Below are 14,212 nucleotides of genomic sequence, written 5' to 3'. Positions count from 1 at the left end.
TAAGAAGCATCTCAAGGTCCTGGAGTGGCCAAGCCAGTCTCCAGACCTGAACCCAATAGAAAATCTTTAGAGGGAGCTGAAAGTCCTTATTGCCCAGTGACAGCCCTGAAACCTGAAGGATCTGGAGAAGGTCTGTATGGAGGAGTGGTCCAAATCCCTTCTGCAGTGTGCAAACCTGGTCAAGAACTACAGGAAACACATTATCTCTGTAATTGCAAACAAAGGTTTCTGTACCAAATATTAAGTTCTGCTTTTCCTGATGTATCAAATACTTAAGTCATGCAATAAAATGGTAATTAATTACTTAAAAATCATACAATGTGATTTTCTGGATTTTTGTCTCTCACAGTTGAAGTGTACCTATGATAAAAATGATAGACCTCTACATGCTTTGTAAGTAGGAAAACCTGCAAAATCGGCAGTGTCTCAAATACTTGTTCTACCTATTGTGTATGTACATATATTTAAACATAATTTATCTTACAAAATGTAGAAAAATGTATTGGACAAATGTCACAACTTCCACCGAAGGTGGGTCCTCTCCCTGTTCGGGCGGCGCTCTGCGGTCGTCGTCGCCGGCCTACTAACTGCCACCGATCCCTTTTGCTTTTCTTTTGGTTATGTCTGTTTTGTGTTCACCTGGTTTCACTTTGGTTAATTAGGTGTGGGGGGGGGTATTTAATTTTACATTTCCTTTGGGGTTTTGTGCGGTATTATTTTCGTTGAACTGTCAGAGAGGTTGGGGTGCGTTTTTTTCGCTCTTGTTCTATGGGGGGGGTTTCCCTGGACTGTGTCTGAGTGGAGATTGTTCCAGTGTATTTTCTATAGCCCTGAGTCCTGTTGGTTTTCCTTTTGAGCTTGTTAAAATAAAACACACTTTCTTTGGAACTCGGTTCTCCTGCGCCTGACTCCACACCCACATCTCCTTGGGGAGATCTGACACATAACTGGGCAAAAACGTCTCATAACCCATCTCTTAGTAGATGTCATTCATTTCCTTTCAGAGATTGTTTATGTAGATCCATATGGATATGGGCATGTCGATCTGTTCCTGAATCAGTTTTAACAGGCACTAAGTTCCACGAGGGACGCTTACATAACAGCTCACATCATCGTCAAAAACTTTCACATTATCAAAAATATAATCGGCAGGTAAATAAGATTTCGCTCCACATCCACTTTGCAATTGATCACCAATGCGTCTCCTGGGAACAAAGAGGAGTGAGGTCAGTAACAAAGCTTAGATTAATACAGGCTATTAGGATAACCTCTACATTGTTGTCTGCTTATTATCAGCTAGTCGGTGGGAGTCCAGTGACCGAGCTAATTGTCATGCGAAGAGTACGATAGTTATTGTCTGAGGGGCTGCAGCCTGCTGTTGGATGGAGCTCGAGCCATCTGATGACCGCAAACAAAGAGAGGAGCGGAGGAGATGATGCCTCACAGCAGATGAATCATGTCGAACATAGATCAATTGCGTTCTATCTATCTTTCTGGTGAATTGGGATAACAACATGTCTAGCTACAACCATAGAAATATAATTCATTCAATTCTGTCTATTCATTTTATGTCTATTAATTCTATTTATACGTCTAGAATGCGACTCTTCATTATTAGCAGCGGTTGTGAGTCAAACCGTGCAGAAGACCTCGGAATAAGGCTGAACATGCATAAGGACAATTCATGATGGGTGTCTTCTTTAAAAGCTTGAAGATAAATGGCAGCATCATCATTCAAATATATAACCTGCTCTTAGAAAGGTCAAGCCTCTGGATCTGTTCCTTTAGACAACTTGAGAATATAGTCAGTGACGTTAACAGAATCTTGTTGTGCGGAAATCAATTGTCATACTATATTCACGTGTGAGAAAAGACACTCTTGAGGCATTAAATTCACAAATGCATTGCCATGGTGATTGAAGGGTCATTACTGCCTCATCTCAACAGAGATAGAGATAACTGTCTTCCTGATTTCCCCACGCTAGACACACAGATGCCAAGCTCTGCCACTGGAATGCAATGAGGAAAAAAACAAGTTCCAGCTTATCCAAGAGAGAGTTGGGACCATCCATAATGAATAAGATCAGAGATAAGGTTAGGAGGAATGTGGGTCGGTTGAAGTCAGAGGTGAATGGCGGTTGTTTACAAAGCGTGGCTCGAACGAGGGCATCCGGACATCCTAGGATCTCACGACTAGCTTTTACTACGATGTAATTCCCTAACTGCGGTGAACCAAACTGCAACATCCTCAGTCTATCACCATGATAGATAAACGACAAGGCGCTATTAGCAGATCTGCTGTCTGTCCTGTGTGTCTTTGACTTGGTCAGCCCAGTATCTGGGAAATGTGCTGAATACTCTACATTCAAGTAGACTATAGGGACTATCATCAAGTCCGGACAGCTAGTGTGAAAATGTTCACAGGGTCAGAGAAGATGCACCTTCTATTTTATTAGTTTTGCTTCAGCATTTATCTACATACCAACAATTTGTTTTCTATTTCTAACAGGTCTTTCTGGTCTCTGTGTTGTGTCATGGTAAATGTTCTGAGGCTATAACTACAGTATGAGTAAGTGTTGCTTGTAACACTTGAATTTACTTTCCTAAGTGCAGGCAAGATGCCAGAACAAGGCAATGTAAGCTAAATAAGGTCATTCAACTTTGGGATTCTCACAAATTTAAATGCTTGATAGAAAACATTTATTCAAACCGTAAAACATATTTTTTAACAGTCAGTCTGCCGTCTAACCTTCACTTCGAGCTAACATTTGATTTGATCAGAAAGAACAAATAGCGGCAGCAGAGAATGGACAACGAACAATTCAGTTCTAGTTAACTCAACTAAATGTAATTAAGTTCCTCTAAGTCTTAATCATTTTTGTGTTATTGAAAATCACTCATTTGAAGTTTGTCTTACCTTTCTCTTGTTGGATGGACAGACATACAGGTAACTCAGCACAGTCTTAGATCCCACTTTGTCATTCATCCTCTCATAGGTGGAGTCACAGTCTGTTGATCTGTAAATGAAAAAAATATATGTTTAGACAGAGAAATACAGACAGACAGGCAGTTCAATGTATAAATAGACAGATATACAGACTTATTTACCGACACCTGCCTCCAACCACAGCCACATCTTAAGATAGATTTATGACCAAATTCAATGATCTTGACTTTGAACCATGTCATATGAAATAGCCCTGTTATTGTACACCTTACAGTACTTGGCTTTCTCACCCTTATAACTAGGGTGCTCAAGGGCTTTGATCCTATAACATGTAAACTAAATATATACGACCATGTTGCACAGGGCAAAAAACATTCTGTGTTATAACCCCTGCGCCAGCAGAATGAAAGAGGTTAACCAATCATTGATAGGTGCTAAGGTAAACAAACCATTCACAGACATCTGGGGGCCTAACACCTTTAATAACGGATAGGTTCTCCCGATAACTACTTTAAAATGAAATAATATTTAAATATGGATGTGCCAACAGATTATTATTTTATAACTCTTCTGGGTTTTTTCTCCTGATGGCGTAGTCGGCAGCTCTGCCAGTAATAGAGATTCAGGTGAAATTACAATAAGATCTTTTTTTCATTCCAGCTCTTTCCTGAGTGCCAGGGAGAGATGGTCACGATGATTGCAAAGTAGAATAACGAGAAAGACAGACCTTGCATGAGGGTATGCTGACAGCTTCTACAGGATATTAAAAGAGAGTTGGGGAATTGAACAAGGCGATGACTGATTGGAGAGGGAAATATAATGTGGAACGGGCCTTTGAGCACTAGGGAGCCCCCAAGGGCTGCGTTATATTGTCTGAGTCTCCTCATGCGGCAGGCAGAGACATTACAGCGAAGACACTGAGTTGCTTGTCAAGTATAAATTGAAGAGATAGCAAGCTCCTGTGTGGTATTGTATGTAGGCTATACATCCATTTTACATTTCACCACTTAGTTCTATCCTCAAGTACTAAGGCTCTGGTGTGAGAGTGTCACAGACAGACTGTACAATCAGTCAGAAATGCAATCAATCAAACCTCCAAACCATAACACATATGCCTCCTGATTATTGAGGCGCCTTTTTTGTTTTTCCAAAACTAACAATCACTACATATTCATGAGTGTCTGCGGGGACGGAAGCTGTACTCATAATATGCATGCAATTGCAGTGTTTAAACCTGGCTACACCGCCATACAATAGGCACTTCTCCTCTTTCCTCATTTTTTATTCAGTAATTTCATCCTCATCAGCCCCTGTCCACTGAGACGGTTGTTTATCTGGTGTTTGGTCTCCAGGTGTTTATGTCTAGGTTCTGGTCTGGAGTATAAATTTGCTGAGGGAGAGTGAGACAGAGAGAGCCAGAGGCATTGTTGCCAGTGAACGGAGATTCAGAGAAAAAGGCTAAATGCCAATTACCTTGATAATTTAAATTTGAAGCTAAATGTAGCTTAAGTTCCTTCAGCAGTTCAGTAAATAGGTAATACTCACCCTTTTAGTTGGAGTAGCAATTTATAAAATATCACAACGCTTCCCAAGCATCTGAAACTAATGGGGTTTTGACTTGATGGAAGATAGTCAATGAATATTTCAGACTGCTGCTATCTGAGAGGGGGTTAGGTACAGCAGTAGTTACATTGTCTGCTGTTGTTGTGTCTGCCTGCATTGAGGAAGAAACCCTGAGGTAGTGTGGATATTAGTGATGAAATGCTTTCACCACAGTAAAGAAGTTAGTTCTTGAAGGTATATCAGACTGCTTGATGGCGTTTAATCAAGCATTAATCAACCATAAAAAAATAAAATAAATAAAAAAATCAAATTGTACACAGTTTGATACAAAATAAAACTTCTCTTAACACCTTTAGTTAAACTCTCATTTACTATGAGCTTCACTCCAGGAACAAGCAATGCAACCATTTGCTTCCGACTACAATAATAATAATAATACACCTACAGTGAAATAGATAAATATCGAAGTTCTAAGTAATATTGTTGTGTTATAGTATACATTGAGGGACAATACACAGTGACTATTAAAACCTACCCTAACCCGAAACAGTTGATAGATAGCAGCATTTGTGTAAAACTGGAAGCGCGAACCATCACATTTAACCATGGCAAGGTGACTGGGAATATGGCCAAATACAAACAGTGCATTTATTCCCTCTGTAAGGCAATCAAACGGGTAAAACGTCAGTATAGAGACAAAGTGGAGTCGCAATTCAACGACTCAGACACAAGCCGTATGTGGCAGGTTCTACAGACAATCACAGACTACAAAGGGAAATCCATCCACGTCTTGCTTCCAGACATGATAAACACTTTCTTCCCCTGCTTTGAGGATAACACAGTGCCCCGACAATCACTATCACATTAGAGGCTGCTGCCCTATATACTGTACATAGACTTGAAATAATCACTGGACACTAATTATTGAACCCAAGTCACTTTAAAAATGTTTACATATTTTGCATTACCCATCTCATATGTATATATATACTGTATTCTATTCTATTGTACTGTATCTTAGTCTATGCCGCACTGACATTGCTCGTACAAATATTTATATATTCTTAATTCCATTCCTTTACTTACATTTGTGTGTATTGAGTGTGTTGTTCTGAAATTGTTAGTTATTACTTATTTCTGCACTGTTGGAGCTAGAAACACAAGCATTTCACTACAATCGCAATAAAATCTGCTAAACACGTGTATGTGACCAATACATTTGATTTGATTTGGATTTTAAAAGGAAAGACAGAGTGAGGCTAAATCTTGTTTCAAGATTCCTGTAGAGATGTTTAATGAACACTAAAACCATTTACCTCATACTGCAGTTTGCCGAATATGTAAAATGTATATGTAACAGTCCTGGGAAATACCAGAATCCCTGATGTTTTCTCGGAATTCAAACCCCCCCAGTGTTTTAACCAGGTTCCATCTGCTCTGACATAAAGTGGGGGGCTTTTTTGTAACTAAATCCATTTCAGAGAGGTGTGAAAGAGAGGGAGAAAACAATGTGTATGTTTCTCCATGAACATCAACTGAATAGTAAAAAAAAGAATCTGTGACCACAAATCACATTAGACATTGTTGTCAGGCTTTTCCAGGTGTCTGCATGTAAAGCAGAACAATTAAGTGGTTGGTGTGCAGAGGCACTGTGTGGAGACTCGGCTCTGGGGAGAGAGGAAAAAGCTCAGTACTTCAAAGCGAGAGTGGGACCAAACTCCCAACAAAATCACCTCAGTCTGCGGTAACACACAAAAACAAGAGATATAGACTGGGGTGTTCAGGAGCACAACCGACTCAGAGGTCCTCATGTATTATTCCAGCCGGGAAACTATCGGTTGGTGATCAATCCTGCATCGCTAGCTCACAGACTGAGGTCTCTTGCAGCTGACTTGGCTGGCCACTGACCAAACCAAAGAGATAGTAACTGTGTGATTGAACAACAAAGACACCAAACAGACTAGCTAGGAAGAATATCTGGAAAAACCCTGTCAACAAATTCCACCGGGGCCCAAAACTTTGACATTGTCGGGTTGTTAGTGTCAGAAGTGGGATTAACAAAAATAAACAACTTTACCTGACATTGCAACTGTGAGAGAGAAAAAAAACAGAAAAGTTCTTAGCTGAAAACCCTGAGGCAAGATCAAGCCTTCAGGGTCTAAACATGATCTTTCCTCTGACTGATATGCTTAAACATTGTTCTGAACATAGACGAAGCCCCGGCATCCAGTCTTAAAGGAGTCGGAACACAAAGTCTGAATCCACAGTGAAACATTTCTACAGCTATTGTTTGAGATACTACAGGTTATTTTTGTTCCTAGCCAGACTGCAGGGGAATGACAGATGTAATATGGGTCCAAACACCAGATCCTAGACCCGATGAACCAACTGTCTGGATGGATGCTGAGACCTCTGGACGACACAGGAAAATGAGAGATGAGAATTTAGCGACTGAGATTTGGTTGGCAGAGACAAACCGCAATGGGCATGAATTGGGCAATGCCTTACCATCATTGCTCTGATAGATAGTGCTGGATAGCAGAGAGACTGGACATATAAATTAATAAGAGACAGATGAAGAGAGGTAAGGTGAAAAGGTCATGCAATAACAGACTAAAAAAGCAAAAAGTGAATAGTTGAGGGGAAAGAGAAAGCGAACGAAAGGGAGGAGAAAATGAAGAGGGAGAAAAATAATTTAGAGAATGCATCAGTAGAGGAAGGGGTCAAGGGCAAAGGCAGCAAATAAAGCTTTTAATAGTATCTGATGCCATCAGCATATCTCATCTCAGGAAGGGGACCAGCATTGTACAAGCTGTCAGAGTGTTTATCTGTCAGAACATACAGTGCCTTGCAAAAGTATTCGGCACCCTTGAACTTTGCGACCTTTTGCCACATTTCAGGCTTCAAACATAAAGATATAAAACTGTATTTTATGTGAAGAATCAACAACAAGTGGGACACAATCATGAAGTGGAACGACATTTATTGGATATTTCAAACTTTTTTAACAAATCAAAAACTGAAAAATTGGGCGTGCAAAATTATTCAGCCCCTTTACTTTCAGTGCAGCAAACTCTCTCCAGAAGTTCAGTGAGGATCTCTGAATGATCCAATGTTGACCTAAATGACTAATGATGATAAATACAATCCACCTGTGTGTAATCAAGTCTCTGTATAAATGCACCTGCACTGTGATAGTCTCAGAGGTCCGTTAAAAGCGCAGAGACCATCATGAAGAACAAGGAACACACCAGGCAGGTCCAATATACTGTTGTGAAGAAGTTTAAAGCCGGATTTGGATACAAAAAGATTTCCCAAGCCTTAAACATCCCAAGGAGCACTGTGCAAGCGATAATATTGAAATGGAAGGACTATCAGACCACTGCAAATCTACCAAGACCTGGCCGTCCCTCTAAACTTTCAGCTCATACAAGGAGAAGACTGATCAGAGATGCAGCCAAGAGGCCCATGATCACTCTGGATGAACTGCAGAGATCTACAGCTGAGGTGGGAGACTCTGTCCGTAGGACAACAATCAGTCGTATATTTCACAAATCTGGCCTTTATGGAAGTGTGGCAAGAAGAAAGCAATTTCTTAAAGATATCCATAAAAAGTGTCTGTTTAAAGTTTGCCACAAGCCACCTGGGAGACAGACCAAACATGTGGAAGAAGGTGCTCTGGTCAGATGAAACCAAAATTGAACTTTTTGGAAATAATGCAAAACGTTATGTTTGGCGTAAAAGCAACACAGCTCATCACCCTGAACACACCATCCCCACTGTCAAACATGGTGGTGGCAGCATCATGGTTTGGACCTGTTTTTCTTCAGCAGGGACAGGGAAGATGGTTAAAATTGATGGGAAGATGGATTGTCAAGATTTGGCCAGGGCTGTTCCTGTTTTTGGTCACTAGATGCCCCCATTGTGCCTTTTGACCTTTTGTTTTCCCTTGATCCCCATTATTATTTGCACCTGTGCCTCGTTTCCCCTGATTGTATTTAAACCCTTAGTTTTCCTCAGTTCTTTGCTCTGTGTTTGTATGTTAGCACCCAGCCCTAGTACTCTGTGAACTCTTGTTGATCCCGGTAGACTCTCTTGTGGAATTCTGTTTTTTGTTCTTGTTTATTTATTTTTGAGTATCTTTTGAGGCTTTTTATGCTATAACTTCCACCTTGTGGATTTACCTTTTTGTCTTGGAGGATTACCTTTGTTCTTGTGGAATTCCTTTTGAGGTTGTGGAGTTACATGTTTTCCTGAAGAACTTCACTTTTTACTTCATTAAATACACCGTCTCAAGTACTGCTGTGTCTGCCTCATCTTCTGGGTTCTGCCGACTATTCGTGGCTCAGTTGGTTAAGTGACTGTTTCTCACTCCGGAGACCCAGGTTCGTAACCGGGTCCTGACATGGATGGAGTCAAATACAGGACCATTCTGGAAGAAAACCTGATGGAGTCTGCAAAAGACCTGAGACTGGGATGGAGGTTTGTCTTCCAACAAGACAATGATCCAAAACATAAAGCAAAATCTACAATGGAATGGTTCAAAAATAAACATATCCAGGTGTTAGAATGGCCAAGTCAAAGTCCAGACCTGAATCCAATCGAGAATCTGCACGCTTTTATGACTCTGATTGTCCGAAAGGAGTCTCTCCTTTCCCGTCTTCTACTGTTGTTCATTTTGGAAGATGCTCCTTGGAAGATAGGCTAACCAGCCATGTCGACGGTTCCCTTTGGTTGATGAGAGTAGCGTACTATGGTGATTTGAGAAGACTAATACAGTGGTCCCACTTAAATTCACTTTTCTAGATACTTAACTTAGGACAGCTAATCAGCTGTACCAGTGAGTGTCTGAGAGGTGAGCTTCTCAACTCTTCCCTGTGTTGATATTATGAGTTCAAACATGGGCTGCTGCTCCCCATCTTTCCTGGACTGGGAGATGAGTTTATTTTCTTCACCTCATGTTGAGGTTCAAAGTTCCAACCATTTCAAATGCGTAGCTACCGCTTCACGTTTTGTGTTTGTTCTAATGTTAATTTCTTTACCAATCCTTTTATGCACTCTGGCCAAAGTGGATGGTTCTGTCAGGCTGACACACTATCTGACCTTACTCGGGTGTGGCTACTTACTATGCACAGTTTATAGGAGATAGATTCTCGTATGGATCATAAAATCACATTCCTAACAAAACTATCTTCATCATTTTTCATATTTCATACACAATGTTAAGAATGGAGACTTCATACATGTAGTGTATATAGTTTTCAAGTTACAGTATTTCCATTATAACCTTTTTAATGACATCACAGAATACCACCCATATGACATTAGTTCTCTATAGCTCACCACTGACTATTCCTCACCTTGTGTTAAGAACATTTTTCTAGTATTTGGTTTAGAACGTGTTAGAATTTTGGCGGGAAACCTCTGTAGACAAAGCACATTTCTCTGTGGAATTTAGGAGATGGAGACCGTAGATCTCCTCTCCTTTCATTTATGACAGGGTGTGAGCTGTCAAACCGACCCAGTTCCCTCCTCCCCTCTTTTGTGGGTGAGAGAAGGTCTGGTTACTGTCATCCATTGCCAAGCTGATCAGACCCATTCGGATCCTCACAGGACAGTCATGACAGCACTTTAGCATTTACAATGATTGTACGGAATCTTGCCTGGCTTTTCAAAGCCATGCCGTAATGAACGAGGGGGCACAAACAAACTCTTGATTTATATCTAGCCATAACTCTGGTTGACTGATGGGCATCAAACTCTGTATGCAGAATTCAAAATGTAATAATTCCCCCCTCACTGCCGAGTATAAACAACATTGTGGAATGAATGGCACACATGCAATTGTTTCACTGCAACCAGGGTTGTTTTTCAGGCTGGGATCTGGGGTTAAATACGATGGCTGAAAGGCAATGGGGAAATATAAGATGTCTTAACTCATGCTTTCTAAAAGGAGTGTTTGATATTGTACTATCAAACATATTGACGGCCTTACATCCTGCTGCGTTCCCATTAAAAGGAATGTGTTTTGTTGTTTCCAGCAACTCTCCAAAGAGACAGAAAAAAGTAGAACTCTCAGAGACAGTGAAAGTGAGAGGAAGCAATATTCCATCTCTTACATCCTTGATCTATTTCCTCCTTCTCCCTCTCTATAAGTAGTTTCAGGGCCAATCATGTGGAAATTATAACTCAGGCATCGTGAGGAGGTGGGATGAGTTGATCTGAAGAGGAGGAAGTAAAGAAAAAAAGAAGGAAAAAATATATTTTTTTAACTTCCCAAAACTTCAGGAAGGGGGAAGAAGCAACTTTCTGACTAATCTCTTTCATTGAAATGGATAATGTTGTTTTCCAGGTCAGGTTCACAGGGATCAGATAAGTCCGGCTGGCGTTGTTCTCTCGACACATCCCTGCTACCTTCTTTCAGTCCCCTGAGAATGCTCTCAGAACTCTGTCACAGCTTTGGCAAAAGTCCATCCACAATCTCAATGGATTTAAGTCCTTGGCGTCCATTGCGGTGAGGTTTCACTTTCATGTGGTAGGGACAATTGGTAGGCAAATCAAAAACAACACACCCACCTAGGCCCACATCACCCACTAGCAACCACAGACAACCAATCAGGATCCCTCACAACGGTTGTCAGGAAGTGACATTTCTTGTAGTATTTATGTAATTTATTACTTCTAAGGCCACACACAGCATGACTTGTAGGCCTGGTAGACTAAAATCTGAGGCAACATGTACAGTGCAGTCTGCATGCACTGGTCTGTGTACAATTTATACAAGTACACACTGGCCTGTACATCCTTGGACAAATGATAAAGACCCCATTTCCAATTTGGATTCATGACCAGTCCAGTGGTTTAAACAAAAATCCAAAAATAAACTAGTATCTCATCAACGAGGCAGAAGGTCATACAAGTCGAACGGCAACTTCTGTGCCACACGAAAAAACAAAGAATGAATCACGCATTCATGCTCAGAAGTAAAATGATTTTGCCTGCATAACTGACACGTGGTGGCGAGAGCTGCGGCTTCAAATGGGAGCTGCTCTTCTGTCGCTATTGTGTTGAAAACCTGTAATATAAGCCTGCTGGCAGTTAGAGCTGGTGACGAAATCCAACCATTTACTGTTATGACAGAACGTCAATTATTGTGTGCTTCAGGATAGGAGGGGGGAACCCAAGAGTATGTCATTAATTTGAAAAGGTTTGAATTTAAATATTGTGAGAAAGGAGCTATATAAATGACCTCTTCTATAATAGAATGAGTGATTAATGTAACAGACCCCAGGAAGTGGGAGGGGAGAAGGATGTGCCCATTGAAATGACTACAAACACAATATAGATTTTCAGAAAACGGAAGATGTAGATGAATCAAGGGATTCCTTCAAATCGTTACAATGCCATGGACTGAAGCCTATCTGTTGACCCAAAGGACTATGTTGGCAAATCCTGTGTTTTCAGCTGAGTCCTGGTTGACAGCTGTTCATGAATAATCAAGACTGAGTTGCTCTGATATGGAATGTACTGTATGCACTTTGGCGATAACACAATATGAATAACATAGATATTCTACAAAATACAAGAATCGTTCTGAAAACTTTTTTGAAGCCCTTTTTGTAGACTTCCTACTTGAGGAAGTATTGGATACCTGGGGTTTTGAGGTAATGTCAAAGTCCAATTGTATAAGGTCAGAGACATCAGGTAGGTCCCCTTCTCTCAGCGACACAGGCCGTATTATATATAGGCACTGATGTAATTTGAAACAATGTCACTCCTCACCCCTGCCTGACCCCATGATGGCCCATTGGGAGTGGGGGATGGGGGACAGGAGGGTGTAAATGGAAAGGCAAAGATGGAAGGGATGGCCCAATTCAGCCTTTCTGTTTTTCTATGTATTATCTATGTCTCTCTCATCCCTCTCTCTCTCTGCTGCTGCGTCATCTCCACTCCAACTCACTAGACGTTACCTTCAGAAGACCTGTGTGTCTAGCCAGCCAAAGTCGTTCCCCAGAGTACAGTGCATTCTGAAAGTATTCGGACCCCCTTCACTTTTCCCACATTTTGTTCCATTACAACCTTATTCTAAATTGAATTTTAACACAAGTGGACTCCAAGTTGTAGAAACATCTCAAGGATGATCAATGGAAAAGGGATGCACCTGAGCCAAATTTAGAGTCTCCTAGCAAAGGGTCTGAATACTTGTGTAAAAAATATATATCTTCATGTTTTCACTTTGTCATTATGGGGTATTGTGTGTAGATTGATGAGAAAAAAATGATAATCATCCATTTTAGAATAATGCTGAAACTTAAGAAAACAAAGTCAAGGGACCTAAATACATTCCCAATACACTGTATACCTTTCACAATGGCACTGATGCCTTCTGAGTTCCACGAACAGTGCCTTGAAAATGTATTCATCCCCTTTGCTTTTTTTACCATTTGTTGCACTACAACCTGCAATTTAAATATATTTTTTGGGATATTTCATTGTATGGACATGCACAAAAATAGTCCTAAATTGGTGAAGAGAAATGAAAAAAATTCCTTGTTTCAAAAAAATGTAAAAAATGTAATTAAAAAGGAAAAGTGGTGCGTGCATATGTATTCACCCCCTTTGCTGTGAAGCCCTTAAATAAGATCTGGTGCAACCAATTACCTTCAGAAGTGACACAATTAGTTAAATAAAGTCCACCTGTGTGCAATCTAAGTGGCAAATTATCTGTCAGTAAATTTACACCTGCCTCTGAAAGGCCCCAGAGTCAGCAACACCAGTAAGCAAAGGGCACCACCAAGCAAGCGGCACCATGAACACCAAGGAGCTCTCTAACCAGGTCAGGGGCAAAGTTGTGAAGAAGTATCAGGGTTGGGTTACAAAACATTTCCAAAACATTGAACATCCCACAGAGCACCATTAAATCCATTATTCAAAAATGAAAGAATATGGCACCACAACATTCCTGCCAAGACAAGGCCGCCCAACAAAATTCACAGACCAGGAAAGGAGGGCATTAATCAGAGAGCCAACAAAGAGACCAAAGATAGCCCTGAAGGAGCAGCAAAGCTCCACAGTGGAGATTGGAGTATCTGTCCATAGAACCACTTTAAGCTGTACACACCACAGAGTTGAGCTTTATGGAAGAGTTGCCAGAAAAAAGCCATTGCTTAAAGAAAAAATAAGCAAACACATTTGGTGATTGCCAAAAGGCGTGTGGGAGACTACACAAAAATATGGAAGAAGGTACTCTAGTCAGACGAGACTAAAATGTAGCTTTTTGGCCATCAAGGAAATACTATGTCTGGTGCAAACCCAACACCTCTCATCACCCCGTAATTCCATCCATACAGAGAAGCATGGTGGTATCTGTGGTATGACTTAAAGAATGCTGTACACCAGCAGAACCCATCTAACTTGAAGGAGCTGGAGCAGTTTTGCCTTGAAGAATGGGCAAAAATCCCAGTGGCTAGATGTACCAAGCTTATAGAGACATATCCCAAGAGACTTGCAGCTGTAATTGCTGCAAAAGGTGGCTCTACAAAGTATTGACTTTAGGGGGGGGGAGTTATGCAAGCTCATGTTTTCTGTTTTTTAAATCTTTTGTTTGTGTCACAATAACAAATATTTTGTATCTTCAAAGTGGAAGGCATGTTGTGTAAATCAAATGATACAACCCCCCCCCCCCCCCCCCAGAAAAATCTA

At 40.8% G+C, this 14,212-nt stretch overlaps 1 protein-coding gene across 1 annotated transcript in view; it reads right to left on the bottom strand.

Moving 5' to 3' along the window:
* The window catches only part of LOC124016429 (VPS10 domain-containing receptor SorCS1-like), a 149,537-nt gene that overhangs the window by 49,165 nt on the left and 86,160 nt on the right, over positions 1–14,212 (bottom strand). The window contains exon 3 of the mRNA XM_046331988.1: positions 2,918–3,017. Coding sequence (XP_046187944.1) covers positions 2,918–3,017 — 100 coding nt within the window. The remainder of the gene's footprint in view (positions 1–2,917; positions 3,018–14,212) is intronic.

Source organism: Oncorhynchus gorbuscha, linkage group LG26, assembly GCF_021184085.1.
Source record: "Oncorhynchus gorbuscha isolate QuinsamMale2020 ecotype Even-year linkage group LG26, OgorEven_v1.0, whole genome shotgun sequence".
Lineage (NCBI taxonomy): Eukaryota > Metazoa > Chordata > Actinopteri > Salmoniformes > Salmonidae > Oncorhynchus > Oncorhynchus gorbuscha.
The sequence above is the reverse complement of the archived record's forward strand: the minus strand, read 5'-3'. Positions and strand labels throughout refer to the sequence as shown.